Raw genomic sequence first — 19346 nt, 5'->3', positions numbered from 1 at the left:
TATCTATAAATTTTTCAAACTGTCCCACAGGATCAGAGGGTTTCGAAAGCTACCACAGGAAATGAGGTGTGAAGGGATATATAGGATCATTTGAAAAGTTTCTGTTGCTTTTTAAAAACCAGAACACTCTTGGTGTTTTCAGCCTTTAGAGGTTTATGGATAGGTACAGTCTTATAAAAGACATTTAATGATCCTTAAATGCCAGGTCCATTTTATATCTCAGTTAATATGTTTACTGCTAAATGGCTAAAGACAAAAACTAACCAAGTACCTCCAGAGAACAGAAATGTACTTTAGGACGGAACAATGAAATCTGGTTGGAAATGTAAACTATTCTAACTACAGAAAACTACTCTTTTACTATATCTAAAATGCAATTCTAAGAGTCTTTTGCAATAATAATTAGAAATAGGCTGCAGAAACAAGAAGCATGGTAGAATTAGCTGGAGGGTAAATCAAAATTTGAGAATAACACATGCCTTACCTTCTTTATGACGGTTGAAGAGGATGCTCTGTGTTTTCAGAATTAAAATTATATTCTCTGGATCTGGTCCATCTGTTATTTTGGCTGATTTGGTACATAAAAATTCATAGGCTTTATTTACCTTTTCAAACATATCCTGTATGTAACCAAAGACAATTAACTTTTGTTAACATCTCGAATTACAACTTAGAACACAGATGATTTGTATTTTGCCAGTAAATTCTTTGGTTACTATTTTGTTTTGTTTTTTACATAAAGGGATTCATTCCAACTGTAATATAGGTGGTATACTTTTAAGGTGAAACAATTTTTTTTTCCAAATACTTATTCAATGATCTCAGTACCATTTACTGAAAATTATTCTTCAGTAGCTTATACCATATATGTCATATTAAACTCATACACACCAGAGATAGTTTCTGAGTTGTTACAAAAATAGTTATGATAAGAACTACTGTTTTTTGAGCACTATGGCAGGCACTGTGCTAAATGCTTTACATACATTATCTCACTTAATCCTCAAAACAGCCTTGTGAGGTGTGTACCCTTATTAACCTCACCTTAAAGATGTTAGCTTGCCTAAAGTCACAAAGCCCATTGCTCACAGAGCTAAGACGCACACCCAGGTCTGACTCTATCTGTGCTCTTAAACTACTATACTATAATGTTCCTTATCTATATGTTGATCCTTGTGCCAGTATAATACTATTTTACTATTGCAGTTTTATAGAGTATTTTAACATCTGGTAGTTTAAGTTTAGCAACTTAATTCTAATTTCAAAATTTCTTCCTATATTGATTGTTTTCTTTCCCAGATGAATTTGAATTGCTTTAGATTTCTCAAAAAATGTCCCAGGCTTTTGATTAAAAATGCCTTAAACATATAAAAGTGACATTTTTTCAATGCTGTCTTCCTATTCAGGAATACTGCCTGTCTCTAATAAAAAACACTAGCCCTGAATCAGTGGAAATTACTCCAAGTTTCTAGCAACAAACTATGAGTACTGTTTTTATTGGTCCTTGTCTGATTTTATCTTTTATGAATCTCCATTGGCGCTGTAGTAGGAAGCTGGAAAAGACAAGATCAGGGAATGCTGGCAGCAGATGACTTTAAGTCTGAAGCAAATTTTCTACTTTTTCATTAAGAGTGATATGAAGTTGGATGTCATTAGAAAAAAATAAATTACCCAAAGCAATCTGGGTGGCAATGGCATCACTACAAATGAATTAAGTTCACCCATATCCTAATTTTCAGTTATTCATGTGACTGCCCATTAGAGTTAATTCTCAAACCGACATGGGTAAGGAAAGAGAATAAAACCCAAAAGTTACTAGTCACAGTGTAGTCCTTTTGATAAAATGAGAGAAGATCATTTATGCTGAAAACTTGGGCACGTGGGTCGAGGTTAATTAAACATACACTGGACATATATTATGAGGCAGACACTGGCGCATAAGATGAGCGTATCTTTCCTCTGCCTGAAATAGTAATAAAGCAAAAGCAAGTCAACCCCAAAGCCCTAATTCCAAAGGCAGTACATACCCTCCCTTCTGGATTCTTATCAGGGTGGTACTTCTGTGCAAGTCTGAAGTAAGCTTTTCTAATCTTGCTCTCATCATGCCTACAAAATAGGAAAACTGTTTCATGAATTAAGTAAGGTGCAAGAAAATACTTACACAATCATCTAAAATCATCTAAAAGTGCTTAAGTAAGGTGCAAGAAAGTACTTACACAATCATCTAAAATGATATTTTAAGAATCTTACTTTTACTGTATATGATCATATAGTAGATATCAAATTAAACCCAGTTAAGATTTAAGTAAGATGATTCCTATGTGTTATCTTTACACATAAAAGATAAAACCTAAACATTCCCTATGCAAGGTTACCATATTCACTTCAAATTACAAAACCATATTTAGGTTTTGAAGAACTAAGAATTTTAAACTAACTTTTCAAATTGTCACTTCAAACTATAATTCTAAGTTATTTTAACTATCAGCCTTGTCAAAAATGAACAAATTCAGTCTATACTTAAAATGTCTTTTAAACTTTTTCTCTAACATATCTATTCTACTATAAAACTTCACTGATGATAAATTAAATCTGCATTCTTTCCTATACGTTTGTCATTTACGATCCTAGACACACTGTTGTCAAATCTCTTCCTCATGTATAACACAAACTGCAAGAAGGAGGAAGATGATACTGAAAATGACTCACGGTCCCTGTCCTTGAGGGAGATTAAGCACTTCATAAGCATCATCTATTGACATTGTAGGTGGCTTCTTTTCTACTTCCTTCTTCCAGGCATCAAGGGTATCTTTTAGAAGCTTAACCTTAAAGACAGAGAATTAAAATTTATATCTATTAAAGTAAAACTATTTCAGAATATAATTTTTAAATTACAGAATTGTTGTGCTGTATTTATTTCAACTGACATTTCTAGGCTAACCAATTAACAGCTTTCTAAAATACAAATAACCAAAATCACCTTCTAGCACTGTTAAATGGTCAGATAGCAAGGTATTTGTTATGGGGCTATATTTTTTAAAAGTAATATTTTATTATTTATTTATTAATTTTAATTTTTTTTTTTTAAATTTATTTTTGGCCGTGTCAGGTCTTAGTTGCTGCACACAGGATCTTCGTTGAGGCATGCGGGATCCTTTGCTGCAGCACGCAGGCTTCTCTCTAGTTGTGGTGTGCGGGTTTCTCGCTTCTCTAGTTGTGACAGGCGGCTCCAGAGGACATGGGCTCCGTAGTTGTGGTGCGCGGGTTCCAGAGCACGTGAGCTCTACTTGAGGCGCGAGAGCTCAGTAGTTGTGGTGCCCGGGCTTAGTTGCCCCGTGGCATGTGGGATCTTAGTTCCCTGACCAGAGATTGAACTCGCGTCCCCTGCATTGTAAGGCAGATTCTTTTACCGCTGGACCACCAGGGAAGTCCCTAAAGTGGTATTTTAATTCTCTGCCAATTTTTGTCTCTACTTTTTTTTTTTTTTTTTCAGTACATGGGCCTCTCACTGTTGTGGCCTCTCCCGTTGCAGAGCACAGGCTCCGGACGTGCAGGCTCAGCAGCCATGGCTCACGGGCCCAGCTGCTCCGCGGCATGTGGGATCTTCCCAGACCGGGGCACAAACCCGTGTCCCCTGCATCGGCAGATGGACTCTCAACCACTGCGCCACCAGGGAAGCCCTGTCTCTACTTTTAACTGTTAAAGAAACGTTCAGAAAGTACAGAAAACTTTGGAATTAGCATTCACTGTAGTAAGAGAGGAAGCAGTATATGATCGCATGCTTCTCAAGGTGATCTAACATAATTACTGGTATACTGGTATTCAAACAAACATAAGGGATAGTGAACACAAGGGAGTCTGGGTAGGGGTGAGAAGAAGAGGGCTAATATTTGCTGCATGCCTATGTGCCAAGAAGGTATGTGCTTTACAGACTGCAGATTTAATTCTTATATAAAATTTCAGTAATACATGAAAACATTGAGGTTCTGAGAGACAGCTGCATACTTCCCAGTTAATAAGTGATGGAGCTGGATTCAAACCTAGGTCTGACTAAAAAGCCCACACTTTTTCTGCTATCTCATGTTGAATCCGGAACAAGCAGCAGTGTCTACCTGCCTACATTTGGTCATTGCACTGTAAAGAGGCAGTGCCTGGTGGTACAAATGGCAATTGTTCTTAAGTCTTCTGATGGTAAGGGTAATGGTAAAACCTCTGCTATAGTAACAGACCAACAGGGGCACCCAGGCCTACTTTATTCCAGGCTTTCACTAGGTATCCAGGGGCTCAAGTTGGACGGGTCCCAAGGGCACTGCGACAGCAGATACTACTATACAAATGTGCAAGTCACACTTACTGCCTCCAGTGTGTGCCAGGAATATGCTGTGTTTTTTTATATGAATTCTCACTTAATCTTACCAACCACCACATGAAACAGTTGCTATTGGTAGTAGTAGTACTATTACCATAACTGAGGCTTAGAGAAGTCAAGCGGTACACTGAATGTACATACAGAGCCATTAATGGCCAAACTGAAACTCAACCCCAGACTGCCTAACTCCAGCATCTGTGAGCTTAATGAATCTCCTATAAAGATGAGCTTCCACCAAGCTATTATAGTATGTAATTGTATTATATACATGAAATTGAGTTTGTTTTGTTTTTGTCACAAAAGATCAAGATTGTAAAGTCCTTTTATGCTCCCTGAAAAAACTCTTTCAGTTTGGGATTTACCCAAATGTACTGAACTACACTTAGAATTACACAGTGCTTAAGTAAGGAGGAATATTTAAGAAAGAATTACACAGTGCTTAAGTAAGGAGGAATATTTAAGAAAGCTATTATCCTTCTTATCACAGAAAGAAGAAATACCCAGAAGTGATTAGAGGTTCTTTTACGGTTTAAGAAGGCAAAAATTAATCTGCTGACTTACCGGGTCTTTAATTGGCCAATCTGGAAACCGGAATGTATCACAAAGTTGTTTGAGGTAATAAATATTACAAAATAGTTCATTTTCTAGCTGTGGGTAGTTGATAACTGGGATGGGACAATATTGATAAAGTGCTCTTGTGTTACTCTGAAGACGAGGTGTGAAATCAGCAAGATGGGCAGCAATCTTCTCTATCATAAGGCGCCTACAATTAGAAAAGTCTCCAAGCATTATGAAGGCATTATTTTATTCTATTTTAAAGAAAAGGTTAAGACAGGTAATCATTCAAGGTAATTAAATGGATCTTCTTCAGAATAACTTAGTTACTGGCCTAAAATGAGAGCTTGTAAGAATGTTACTCAGAGTATTCTAAACTTACTATGTAAAAACACTCCATGGATATAAACTTATTTGTAATATGATCTATAAAGAAGACCATAGAGAAAAAGGCTGACAATATCAGTCCTTCTTATTGAAAATTCAGTCATTAGAAAGTCAAATGGTATGGAATCTGCATGCATGAGGGCACAGCCACAGAATCAAGTTAGCTATCACCCCAAAGAAGCTCACTGCCTGGTCTTTATTTTAGTTAATGTAGCACAACCTGGGATCTGGCCCTCAGCTAAGCAGAAAATTGATTTGCTCAGTATACAGAGAGCTACATCTTTTAGATGAGAGACTCATACTAACCAATCTCCGGAGAAAAATATTATACAGAATAACTGTAATAAACGTATTCATGTTCCTATACATTTGTTCCCAATGAAAAATATGAATATTTTCAATATGAAATTTCAATTTTCAAATTGAAAATTTTCAATTTTCTATATGAATATTCATACAGAATATATTCAAATTGATGGCTAGCATATGCCAAGCCTGTAGGTCAACCTATCAGAGAAGCCAAATGATGACGAGCAGGTGGCATTGTGAGTATGAGTCAGCCAAAGAAGAGTGAGTAACTGACTCAGAAGATCAACTGCCATCCAGCTAAGAAGACCAAGGGGTTCTCCAGATAGCCAGACTTGACACTGGAACCATTAACTGCCGAGTCTTTCCTGGACAGTGCCTGCCTGGACACTGACATCTGCTTCTGGGCCTCTCCTTTTTCTTGGTGGAAACAGGCTTTTCCTATGGCATTCTCCTGCTAACCTCCAGATTATGGTCAATATGTGCTGGCTAGGGAGCCCTCATTCTAAAATGATTGTGGGTATCTCTAGACTGATCCATTCCATGTGGGCATAGTTTTTAATTAGTGGGGTACAGTTCTATTTCCAAATACCCAGAAGGAGTGTCTTGATTTTATTCCCATATATCTCTTACATAGATATTAATTCATTGTCTAAAAGCACCAGTGGTAATAGGCTCCACCCTTATATAAAGCTCTATTAAGGTAACAGTAATTTTGTCAAATCATCTTAGAACAGAAAAAAGCTCAGGGCCTTGTCAACAGCAGTCACCTGATTTGGCACCAATGACTACTGTAGCTTTAGATTATGTAACTAGTGAAAGGAAATCTTTTCACAGAAGTCAAACCAGATGGGAAGAGGCAAAGATTCTGTGTATAAAATACAATCAGCTGGCTATTTACCTCATTTCACTGCTCCAGATTGCTTCTGGAGTATCAAATTCTCCTAGAAAAATCTCAGCAAACTTTTCAGCCTCGTAATTTTCTAAGTAACAAACCATTGCTTCTGGTAGAATGTGCCCAAGTATACTTCTCTGAAAAATATCTTGTCCTTTCGTCTTTAAAAAAAAAAAAAAAACAAAACGTAATCAGAAACACTAAAGTTATCTTTCAGTTTTCTAATAAATGAATTGGGGTTAGAGAACATTTTAAGAAAGGAGAATAACTGGAACATACTGCTTTTATGCTTTTGAAATTTAGATGGAAAAATGGCAAAATGAGAAGTGCAATGTGTCTGGTATAAACTGGCTTGGCATGAACTCCAAGGTGGAACCACCCGCTCTAACCCTGCAGTAGCCTTAACCTCCTCATCGGTCAGGTGTTGCCAACATTATTTAGCACAATTAGCCTTTGACCATGTATAACAGTAATGAACAACACAAGGAAGACTCTGCAGAGATTTACATCAATTATTCTGTGTTACATCGTTGGCTGTAGTTCCCACCTGCACCTGTTTCTGTTTTCAAAAATAAGTCCAGAAAAATTGAGATCTTAAAGAGCCTATCCTCATGAAATGTAGCTAGAATTTAGATGGAGTATTTCTATACAAAGTAATTATAATTAACTGTACTAAGAACTCCATATTCTCTGACTGGCCAAATGAAGTCAGGGTAATGTTCATATTTATCATGCTAAAATTTTAAACTCATTTCTTTACCTGATGGAAAAAATTCCTAAAGACTATGAATACTTTTCTTATTTCCTTCTAGGCAAACTGAGGATGTTTTATTCTTCTAGGATCTGACAGAGAGACAGGGGGGAAAAAATCCAGACATGGTTTTACCACTTAGTGCAAAGACAAATTAGATGATGAATATTTTCAGGCTTTTTACTAATAAAAGCCATAAACTGACTATCTGTTAAACTTTGGGGTGAAGAATTGCTTCTTCTTTAGAATACTATTATTTCATAATTCCTACATCTAGAGTTCTGCTATAAACAAATATTGTTTGGCTGTAATTTAAAATATTGTTAGGGAAAATGATGTATATAGTTTCTCATATTATAAAATTTGAAGAAAAAGATTACATATGCATAACTTCACAGAAAAAAAGGAAAAAAAAGAATGATTAAAAGTGCCTAATGTTACATTAAGGTGGTAACAATAGGGGCAAATTTTTTAAAAACTTTATATTCTCATTTTCTATTTGCATAAAGCTATGGAAATCATACTTCCATGGGTATCACTTTAGTATTATTAGACTGTAGACAGATAACTTTCTAGGGCTTTACTGGCCTCTCTATAAAACATGCAGTTTTGGTCTTGTGTCTGTTGTCAGACTGGTGTAACATTCCTTGGTTAGTCTCTTAAACAGTGGTCTAGTTTTGGTTTATTCTGCTCTCAATAAAATATGAAAATCAATGTTCCATGAAAAGCCTAACAAAATTTCAAACACAATTCAGTTATGTGTTTACAATAAATATCTCTGTAAAATGCAGGTATAAAGCTACATTTTGTCAGAGCTACCTGGATAAGTCTTATCTTTTTTTTGGATTCCTACTTTTCCTCCCCAGTAAAATGGCAATAATACTTGAGAGCACCTGAAGAATTAAGTAGCTTCAAAAAAGAAACTTAGCACTTCTAACATGTTGGGATATGAACAAAAAGAAGGTGGAAGTCTTACTGAATCTGAGCTGACTATATGAGACTCAGGTATATACTGAATTATTTATGAACATTACTAATGTAAATTTTACACTAAGGGAACAAATTATATTCATAGCAATGCCAGGTTATAATTCATATCTACAATTTAATTATTAATTCTAATAGGCAACATTTATTTTCATTTTAAAAATATTAGCGTAAACTTTCTATGTGCAAGGTACCACAAGGAATGCAAAAAATAAAACAATACCTGCCCTCAAGTGCTTATAAGGAAAGGAAGGAAGGAAAATTCACAGCTAAGTAAACTTTAGTGCCCAGACAGCTTCCCCAGTATTAAGTCACGTATTCAGAGGATTAATTTGCCTTACCTCCTCTGACTTGAAAGCCTGTTTGGTATGTGTGTACTTCAAAAATCTAGAAAAAAGAAAATTACTTATCAGGTATAGGAACTGATTTAGATTTAGTAACCTCAGTTTTCTAAGACCAGATTTTTTTTAAGAATAGTTGATTTATAATGTTGTGCCAGTCTCTGCTGTACAGCAAAGTGACTCATACACGTATAGACATTCTTTTTTTTAGTATTCTTTTCCATTATGTTTTATCAAAGGATATTGAATATAGTGCCCTGTGCTATACAGTATGACCTTGTTGTTTAAGACCACATCTTTTATATGTAAATAAGAGCCACAAAAGGCAACTTGTAAATCCATATTCCCAAACAGTTTAATTTCTAATTAAGGTAAGAACTTAAATGAATTAGAAAAAAATTTAAATTATGGTCATATTACAGTTATGTATTAATATTAAAAAATTACTCAATTTTAAGAAAAAAGCAAAATGTAAAACTGTATATAATATGAATATAGTTAAATCTGTATGATTAAAATACTAGATGATACAATTCTTATGTTAGATGTGGTAAAATGGTGTAATTCTGAATAATTTTTCCCCTATTCTTTTTTTTTTAATTTATTTATTTTTGGCTGCGTTGGGTCTTTGTTGCTGCGCGTGGGCTTTCTCTAGCTGTGGTGAGCAGGGGCTACTCTTTGTTGCGGTGCGCAGGTTTCTCACTGCAGTGGCTTCTCTTGTTGCAGAGCACGGGCTCTAGGCACACGGCTTCAGTAGTTGTGGCACGTGGGCTCACTAGTTGTAGCTCGTGGGCTCTACAGTGCAAGCTCAGTAGTTGTGGTGCACGGGCTTAGTTGCGCTGTGGCATGTGGGATCTTCCCAGACCAGGGCTCGAACCCGTGTACCCTGCATTGGCAGGCAGATTCTTAACCACTGCGCCACCAGGTAAGTCCTCCCCTATTCTTCTTTCAAATTTTCAGACATATATAAACAGCTCTTATAAAGAAAAATTTAATAAATACAATGATATGCTCACAAAAAACTAACTTAATAAATCTGTCCATGTACAATTCAAGTAATTTCAAATAGATTATCACTAGAGTTCTTACCGAGCAACAGGAAGCACATTGGAACCTGTATACATCATGATAAAGAAAAATACTCCACTAAGATAAAGTCGAGGTAACTGTGGGTTATCTTGCATAATACGATATAACAAAACTGCAACCTTCTCAACAAGGATAGGGTCAAAGGTCAGCAGTAGCTAAAAAAAACGAAATAAAATGTCTGGTTATTGGGCTGTAAAAAACTTGCAACATCACCATTCATCTTAGGTTTATGCATTTCATGTGCTGGGGTTACAGTTTCTCATAAGTAGTGTAACAAAATAAAAATCAGACTCAGTATGCTTGTCTACCAGGTTCTAAACAGATTTGAAAAATATTTTATAGCATTTAATGCAGAGATAGTAAAATATTAATAAAGAATTGATCAAAACTTATTCATAAAAAGTGCAAACATGCCTGAAGCTGCTTTGTCATGATTATAGATAAAATTATTTCCTGTGCAGGAATCTTCCTGAATGGATTTCTCTGTTAATGACAAAAGAAGGAAAAAAAAGTAGCTACCCTTTGGGTTAGTTTCAGGTCAGTTGATTTGAAAGGAAGCATCCTCTGAAGACTATCTGAGAACTCAAAAGAGCTGAGCAGAGAACAGCTTTCAGTGAAACAGCACTAAAAAACAGATCTACAAGTGCAGGTACAAGGCAAGAGGGTAACCAAATACCAGTAGTGCCACTACCAGAAAGTACCAAGATATGTGGTTTACAGAAATCTGAGCTAGCAATACTGAAGGAACTATCTGGGATCACTGGAATGAATCTGGGCTAATAAAAAAAAAGCATACAGTATTGCTATGACTAAACACCTGATAAGATAAAACTTATTAAATTTCTTTAATAAAAGTGGCATTTCAATTTCCTATAAACACTTACTTCTGAAGAATTCCCAATTTGGAGTCAAATGCTACCAGTAAAAAATTACAATAACAAGAATAAGTACTAGCTCAGATTAGGGGTCAAAGTTCTAGATTCAGTGTATGAGACTGAATAGCCATATGTCTTTTAAGTAAGTAATTTAAATTTCTCTGTTTTTGGTGTCTTACCTATTCAACAAAGTATTTAGATTATACATAGTAAAACAGTACTGTGATATACTTTACAAAAGAAAAACTGAGATATAATAACACAGGATTTTCCCTAGTGTTAATGGTGTTTGTGTTTAAGATTCGATATCACTCTAACAAAAATACAGGAATTAACAGGCAACAACCTAGAATATTTGAAATTGTGACTATATCAGAAAACCTAGGACATTCATTCACTGTATCTTAGACGACTCCAAAAATTCTGAAGCTGTATCAGATGGTAAAACTGGTGATTGCTCTTACAGTCAAATGATGTACAGAAATCTGTACCAAGCAATGTAGATAGATAATGTTCCTAAAAACCGCTACAACTGCCTAACTGTGCTTAGCAAGAATAAGGCCTCCCAGAATATAGAAAATTAAGTGAAAACAAAAACAGCTTCTAAGAAATGTTTTTTTGAACTCAGTATAAAAAAATATGGGAGGCATATACTATTAAAAGCAGCTAGGTTTATCACTAAATTTCTTCAATCTTCCTACTTGTTCAGTTACTATTAAAAATTTTTGTTAATTAAAATAGATCTTCCCCCCAAAGTTTCATGTTACACTGACCACACCTCTTAAAATCTGTTTTTCAGTCAATCCTCCCTGGCCTGAAATTCAACCTTGCTTCTTTCCTTTCAGTTTCATAAGTCTTGGGAAAATGTTTGGGAGAGACAGATTTTCTAGGCATGGTCCTTTCTCTACAGGAGAGAGGCCGGGATAGAGAACAAATCCCTCTCCTTGTACCACTTCACATATGCAGCTGCAGACACACACAGGCCAGGGTGGTAGTGGCTTTCAATTAAGGCTCTGAAAAGAAATGCCCACAACAGAAAAGCGCACAAATGTTGAAATGCTGGTATGCTTAAATAACAGAAGTTGGGGAAAATTCTTTTAAAAGTTGATAAGGTACTGTCATATTCAGAAGCCTTTTTCATTACCAGTGACTTTCACTATTGGTGAATGTAAAAATATACTGAGTAACTCTCCTCTCCCTTTTCACACCAATGTACAACTGAGAGATACAAATGGCACAAGTTACTGACATATTTTAAAGCCACACCATGTGTGGTTAATATAAAAAAATTAGATTTGACAGAATAATCTACAGACAGGAGAGAAACAGTGACCTGACATCTCTGCGACCTGACTTAGGGCTCATCTGGAGTGTAAGTAGCTTAATTCCCAAAGAGCAGAATAACAATAAGAAAGAAAGAAAAGATACTTAGTATATCCTACATAATTTCAACTCAATGCTTTGGATTAGTTGTTATCCATGATAACATATAACTAAGACTCAAATACTCTGAGGCAAGCTGACAAGACTGCTGTAACTATTTCTTAAGATATAACCCACCATGCCCACATCTGTGGGATGCTGGTGTGCTTCCCAGTACCCCTAACAACACCAACATGCACCACAAACTGTCACCTTTCAGTTATTACAATGTTGTGATTTTAAGAACAGATAATAAATAAAACCTTATGAGAATAATTCTGGAGCATGGAAGCTTCCCATGTCTAGGCTCTTGGATACACAACCTTCCACAGTATATTCAGAATATCAACTCAATTAGGAGTAAGTGAGGTAAGTATAATTCAGGCCTTTTGAAAATGGAACATACTACAATAAGACAAAGACTGGGGTTCACAATAAACTTAAATAAGGGAAAATGATTCTTAAAATATTGTTCCTAGTTTATAACATAAAAGTAACTTACCTGAATAATATGGGGAAGGCAAGCATTGTCTGACAGCAGCCTTTTCACTCTAGGTAAAGGTCGAATGATGGCATTATCTTGATCCCTAGAAAAACATTTTTTTATGGTCAACATTTAATATATTTATTAAGATTTGTATGTTCAGAGCATATGACATTCTACTAGGCATGAAGCATGTTACCTTACATTTTTGTTAATGAAGACTAAGCTCTCATACAGCTGGGAACATGATTAGGTATTTTGGTTTAAATCTATTTGGCTGCTTAATATGACTTCATTTCCTTCCAAAAGATTTCCTTGAAAAACAGTACCCTAGAACAGCCAGAGACTCTTATTTATTATTTAAACTTGGTGTTTTCCAACACACTGTCAGTGGATATTCCCCCCAAAGGGCATATCAAACTTTTTCAATAAATGTAAACCTTAATTTAACTACTCTCAGTATTTTCCAAGTGTAGCCTCAATTTTAGTGCTACATTACTTCTAAATACTAATTGTATGTTTTTAAGCCTGATCTGAATTTTAAAGAGAACTGGAACTATAAAAGCCTCGAATGCTATAAAATTAACAATTACTCATTAAATTCCATCACAAAGTATCTTTACTATAGTAATAAAACAAGATGATATATATGCAAATTTTGACTGAAAAGTTTGAAAAATTGAAAAGTTCCATGCAAGGGTTATAATTATGACTATCACTGGATAACAAAGTCTCACCTTCACTAGTCAAGCGGGGCAAGATGTGGGCCTAGACTCATGTTCTTAAACCAGGAGAGGCTAACCTGACAGATCAGGAGCAGTCACTAGGCACTCACCACTGGTCTATGAATCACAGAGTGTTCATTTCAAAACTTTCATACCTGATTCAATGAATATGACAATTGTTACTGTTGCTAGAGGGCTGCTAGTAAGCCTCAATTTTGTAACATTATTTGAAGTTTCCCAGAGAAAGTTGCTTTTTAGCTTACTTTATCAATAAAATTTGCAAATTATTTTCTTATATCTTGCTTCAAAAAGCTCCAAAATCCAAAGCAGCATTCCCCCAAAGCCACAAATAGAAAACCTTTGCTCTAAGTCACTAGAACAATCCCATGCCTTAGCAAGCACCCATACAAATAGAGAGAACAAGATGTTTTAGAGTCCTTGTTAACCATGGAAATGTTCAATTACATTTTACCTGCTTGGAAAATATCCACACATTGTGATCAACATGTTCAATATAAGGGTAGCAAGGTCAGTTTCATTTAGTACAGCCTGTCCACTGGCTAACAGACACCACTTAAGCTGGGGTATTGCCTGAAGTGGTCGCCATCCATCCATGCCTTGAGCCCAGCACCTGGTTTTTGCATTTAACATTCCTTTGGTCCACAATTCTTGCATCTAAATGAATGGAAGGCATCATTATTACAAGCAGACCAAACAAAATGAAAAGGTTTGCTAATGTTTTCTATTTTACAGAAAATATAAACTGAACTATGAAATACACATACAAATTCACTATTAGAAAGCAAAAGACTTCTGTTGACAGGCCTTCAGGAACTCAAATTTGGCTGCTAATATCAGAAAATAACCATTTAGTTGGCCAAACTGCAGAGCATAAGGAACACTGGAAAGAATAAACACCATAGGCAGAGTATAAAGCAACCAAATTATATATAAGTGGAAGGCTGGTCTTCTATAAAACTATCTTTGACTAAATTCCGACTGAGCCTGGGAAGCCAAGAATTGGAAGCCAAGTTGGCAGGACCAAACATCACCAGATGTTAATTAAGATGGAAATTGCCCTTGGAGTGTATAGGCAATTTCCAATGAATTTAAGACTGTATATTAAAACTTACCTGTTCATACCATAAAGAAGCATTATAGCTTAACATAATTATTATACAAAAGTCATTAAAAACCTGAGTGCTACTTCCATAACTTTTATTTTTAATTTTTAAAATTATTTTTAATTGAAGTATAGTTGTTTATAATGTGTTAATTTCTGCTATACTGCAAAGTGATTCAGTTATATATATATACTTTTTATATTCTTTTCCATTATGGTTTATCCCAGAACATTGAATATAGTTTCCTGTGCCATACAGTAGGACCTTGTTTATCCATTCTACATAAACTAGTTTGCATCTGATAATGCCAAACTCCCACTCCAACCCTCCCCTCATTCCCCCTCCCCCTTGGCAATTACAAGTCTGTTTTCTACGCCTGTGAATCTGTTTCTGTTTCATAAATAAGTTCATTTATATCATATTTTAGATTCCACATATAAGTGATATCATATGGTATCTTTCTCTTTCTGACTTACTTCACTTAGTATGAACTTCACTTAGTATGACAATCTCTAGTTGCATCCATGTTGCTGCAAATGGCATTATTTTGTTCTTTTTTATGGCTGAGTAATATTCCATTGTATATATGTACCACATCTACTTTATCCATTCAACTGTCGGTGGACATTTAGGTTGTTTCCATGTCTTGGCTATTGTGAATAGTGCTGCTATAAACATAGGGGTGCACATATCTATTTGAATTATAGTTTTGTCCAGATATATGCCCAGGAGTGGGATTGCTGGATCATATGGCAACTCTGTTTTTAGGTTTTTGAGGAACCTCCACACTGTTTTCCACAGTGGCTGTACCAGCTTACATTCCCACCAACAGTGCAGGAGTGTTCCCTTTTCTCCACACCCTCTCTAGCAAATGTTATTTGTAGACTTTTTAATGATGGCCGTTCTGACTGGTATGAAGTGGTATCTCATTGCAGTTTTGATTTGTATTTCTCTAATAATTAGCAGTGTCATAACAATAGCTTTTAAACAGTAAGATTTGAAGACATGATTTTGTGTGTATGTGTGTCTAGAAATACAAGTCATCTCGTCCTTTATGTGGAAATAGAATGGCAGAGTCCTTGGAGCTGATGACAGTAAATCAAATCATAGATTTAAAATATTCCACATCTCTATATGTGCTATCAGGAGGATATAAAAAATGACTAAGACTTCCATGAAAAGTTTCTCCCAAACACATACCTCATGAAATCCATATGGGCCACTCCTTTCTTTGTCTGCATTGCCAAAGTACCATTCCTTTTCACTCTCTCTTTTCATATCTGGAGCAGCTTCAATTACATTGCTCTAAGTTTTAAAAATATTTAGTTATTTTTCAAGGCAGAAATCTAAGGGGGCAGATGTCATAAAAAGTTACACAGTACTAATTTCTTGAGTTTATATTTCTTTAGAAATCCATCTAAAATTTTAAGTGACCCAATCTTAAGAGTTAAGGATTAGATGCCTAAACTAATAGTCCAAAAATGCTACTTCCTTATTATGCATTTGAAGTAAACAGTTTCCTAAATTCACTTGGCAATCTAAGCTAAACTCAAAGGCATCTATATTCCAGATGGTCATTAATAAATTCTCAGGACACTAAAATTTTAGTAGCAAAGAATACTGCAAATAGCTATATAATCAAACATATACCATTAACCACAACCACAATGCTCAAAAATACTAAAGTTCTTTTGAAAGAAAAAAACTCACTCCAACTAAAAGTTTAAATAAATGCCTGAGATCAAAGAGTTAAAATGCTAACAGGAAAGTTTTTAGTGGTTTTAAACACTTACTTTCAATTTACTACCCTCATGACAGATAATTCTTATAATTTCATATACCGATGTTTATAAGAATCTAGGATAGAATTTTTATGTACTTAGTATATTTTATTAAAACATGATTTTAAATACCCTCATTACCATCAGCTTTTAGTTAGATTCATATAGACAGCTATAGGAAAGTGGTTAAGAGCACAGACTTCCGAGTTCTAACTCTCGCTCTGTCCTTTATTAGGTGACCCTGGACAACAAACTTAGTCTCTCTGTTCCTCACTTTCCTCATCTGTAAAATGGGAGGGCTGTTGTGGGGTTTAAAGAGTTAATATATTATGTGGACCAGAACGGTACCTGGTACACTATAATACGATGCAAGCATTATGATTACTATTATTTGTACCTGATAATAGAAAATGCCATGTCCTAATATTCAGATAGCACTTTTGTACACAATTCTGCCAAAACATGACACATCTCCTCAAAGAAGGAGATTAAACAAAAATTTAACATTAACACCAATGAGCCAAGTATAGATCCCTTCTATAAGTTAGGTATCAGAAGAGGCCTTTAGGTAGAGACCTGCAGCTCTGTCCTCTTACTGGCTGGTTTCAATAAGGCCTCCAGATTCCTCAAGGCAAAGTATACTCTCAGTGGATGTCAATGCTGAATGTTCTAGTTGCATAACTGATGGATTCAGTTTAAATCCTAAAGGACATATTGCCTCAAAATAAGCCACATTAGAGATGCAGTTACTTTAAAAGACAAAAGAGACATCAGAAAAATAAAACTGGATCATCATTGTCCATTTTGGTTATTTCACTTTTTGTGTGTGTGACTTAATCTCCCAGGCATTAGTACTATTATAGTTATCAGAGAAGGAGATTCACGGCCAGACACCCTGACATATTTTCAGATTTGTATGATTCTTTTAATCCTAAATTTGTACTCAAAGAATGTTAAACTTATAAAATCTAGGTAAGCATACATACTTGCAGTGGTACTGTAGCTCGGTTTACATGGAGATGTGCAAGGGTAAGCAAGTCCACAAGGATTCTAATTCCATTTGAATCCATGAGGTCCTTAACATTTTTCTGAAAGACAGAAACATGTTTACATAATTTAAAATCTTTCTCTCCAATAGATACTACTACCTAAAAGGCTCTCAAAGAAGAGAATATTTGGAATCTCTTTGGAAAAACTGGCACATAACTGGTATTACTCAGTATTTTCAGGATTTTGTGTTCAAGGAAGCATAAATGTAGATAAAAATTAAAAAGGCAAAACTATACTACAGAGAGATCATATAAATAATTTTTACTTGGGCTTCCCTGGTGGTGCAGTGGTTAAGAATCTGCCTGCCAATGCAGGGGATACGGGTTCAAGCCCTGGTCTGGGAAGATCTCACATGCTGTGGAGCAACTAAGCCCATGCGCCACAACTACTGAGTCTGTGCTCTAGAGCCCGTGAGCCACAGCTACTGAGCCCACGTGCCACAACTACTGAAGCCCTCACGCCTATAGCCTATGCTCCCCAACAAGGGAAGCCACCACAATGAGAAGCCCACACACTGCAACGAAGAGTAGCCCCCGCTCGCCACAAACAGAGAAAGCCCATGCGCAGCAATGAAGACCCAATGCAGCCGAAAATTAATTAATTAATTAAATTAAAAAAGAATTTTTACTTAAATATATTCTGAGCAAAACAAAATAAAATAAAAATAAACAAATTAAAGCCTGGCGGGAATAACACCCAGGATAAACTCTCTGGTTCTACAATTATCCTGCATTTTTCCAATGTCTTTTTGTTAATAAATATTCTGTACTCAGAAATAGAATCCAGTACACTAAAAAACTTTTTAAAGTTCCAGTTTGTTTTTGTAAGCAAGATAAAAACTGGTAATTTCTTAGAAGTTTGTAAGAGATTATAATTCAAATTAAATTTTCCTAGGGCTTACTCATTTTATTTCATTTAAAAACATCTGCATTATTTACTAAAAGTGAGAATAAAATTAAGCAAGTCAGTGTTGGTTTCAAAAATGAATATTTGGCAAAAACTTTTCCCTTCAAGAGTTGAGAGCAAAAGGAGAAGATAAGAACCATGTCTTGATAATTAAGTCAAACTGTAATCATTTACTTTGTTACATACATGTGACTTAACTTGGAAATAATAGCATATTTATGCAAAATACTGTACCTTATTAAGGATCAATTTGTTAAGGAAGAGGATCAACCTATCTCGTTCAAGTTTATCTGTGCACTATTGAAATAAATGAGAATTTAGTCAGAAGTAAATAGAAACAGAAATTAAGACATTACCATCACTGGACAAAATCAACCAACAGCCAAAAAGAAATAAAGTCATCTTGTAAACAAAGAAAATCAGAGAAAACTGTCAATTATTGCAATTCCTCAATGTCTTACATTCTCTGCAATTTGATAAACCTTATTTAATTTCCCTAGAAAGGCAGATATTTTAAGTCACAAACAGATTAATACATAGCTTTAAGAATGCACATAAAAATTGAAGTAAATGAAAGAATTAGCCCAAATGATACTCCCAAGTTAAGTAAAAATTCTAAAGAATTGGTAAGTGATGTTTCACATAAATCACATCATCATGAACACAAGAAGGAAAAAATGTAACTGCCTAAAATACACATGCTATGCCACAAGTACTCAGTTCACTGGAGTAAGAGTGAATTAGAATTCAATAGAGAAATCTCGTGTAACAGCAAAAAATAAGGGTTTTCATCTGGTTATTTCCTGGGTGTGTTTTGTAAACTTATTCAGAACCAGTTTTCTAATCCACAAAGCATGACTGACAGTTAAGGCAATTATAGCAAGCACTGATGACCCTTTTAAAAATTGGTGAAATGATTCTGTCAGTTCACTGAAATTTAAACTGTTAAATGTAAGAGGAATGTAAATACAAATGAAAGAGTAAAATGTATACAGGTAAGGAACACTCAAATTTGAGCTGCATAATGGATGAATTGATCTGTTTGTTCTTCTCCCACCTTGCTGAAATGTTAAATGACAAACTTTATTAAATTAAAAAAAAACCAACCCCCCCACCAAAAAACTGTGCTAACTCAAGGTTCCCCTTCTTTATCGTTGTAGTCCTAAAAAGTTCTATTTTCACACTTTGAAGTTTAGTGTGCTAGCATCATTTAAGATTTTTCCAAAATGTCCACTGCAAAAGAACATTCAACTCTAAAAGTCACTATTTTCTTTTACACACCTGTCCAGCTCATCCATA

General features: G+C 35.2%; 1 protein-coding gene across 1 annotated transcript in view; it reads right to left on the bottom strand.

Moving 5' to 3' along the window:
* DNAJC13 (DnaJ heat shock protein family (Hsp40) member C13) overlaps positions 1 to 19346 on the bottom strand; it is a 122752-nt gene that overhangs the window by 44698 nt on the left and 58708 nt on the right. The window contains exons 25-36 of the mRNA XM_060011266.1: positions 18282 to 18344; positions 17078 to 17179; positions 15511 to 15615; positions 13659 to 13861; positions 12480 to 12564; positions 9681 to 9835; positions 8592 to 8637; positions 6519 to 6673; positions 4931 to 5132; positions 2710 to 2825; positions 2028 to 2106; positions 485 to 620 (exon numbers count right to left, since the gene is read on the bottom strand). Coding sequence (XP_059867249.1) covers positions 485 to 620; positions 2028 to 2106; positions 2710 to 2825; positions 4931 to 5132; positions 6519 to 6673; positions 8592 to 8637; positions 9681 to 9835; positions 12480 to 12564; positions 13659 to 13861; positions 15511 to 15615; positions 17078 to 17179; positions 18282 to 18344 — 1447 coding nt within the window. The remainder of the gene's footprint in view (positions 1 to 484; positions 621 to 2027; positions 2107 to 2709; positions 2826 to 4930; positions 5133 to 6518; positions 6674 to 8591; positions 8638 to 9680; positions 9836 to 12479; positions 12565 to 13658; positions 13862 to 15510; positions 15616 to 17077; positions 17180 to 18281; positions 18345 to 19346) is intronic.

This window comes from Delphinus delphis, chromosome 4 (assembly GCF_949987515.2).
Source record: "Delphinus delphis chromosome 4, mDelDel1.2, whole genome shotgun sequence".
NCBI classification, from domain to species: domain Eukaryota; kingdom Metazoa; phylum Chordata; class Mammalia; order Artiodactyla; family Delphinidae; genus Delphinus; species Delphinus delphis.
The sequence above is the reverse complement of the archived record's forward strand: the minus strand, read 5'-3'. Positions and strand labels throughout refer to the sequence as shown.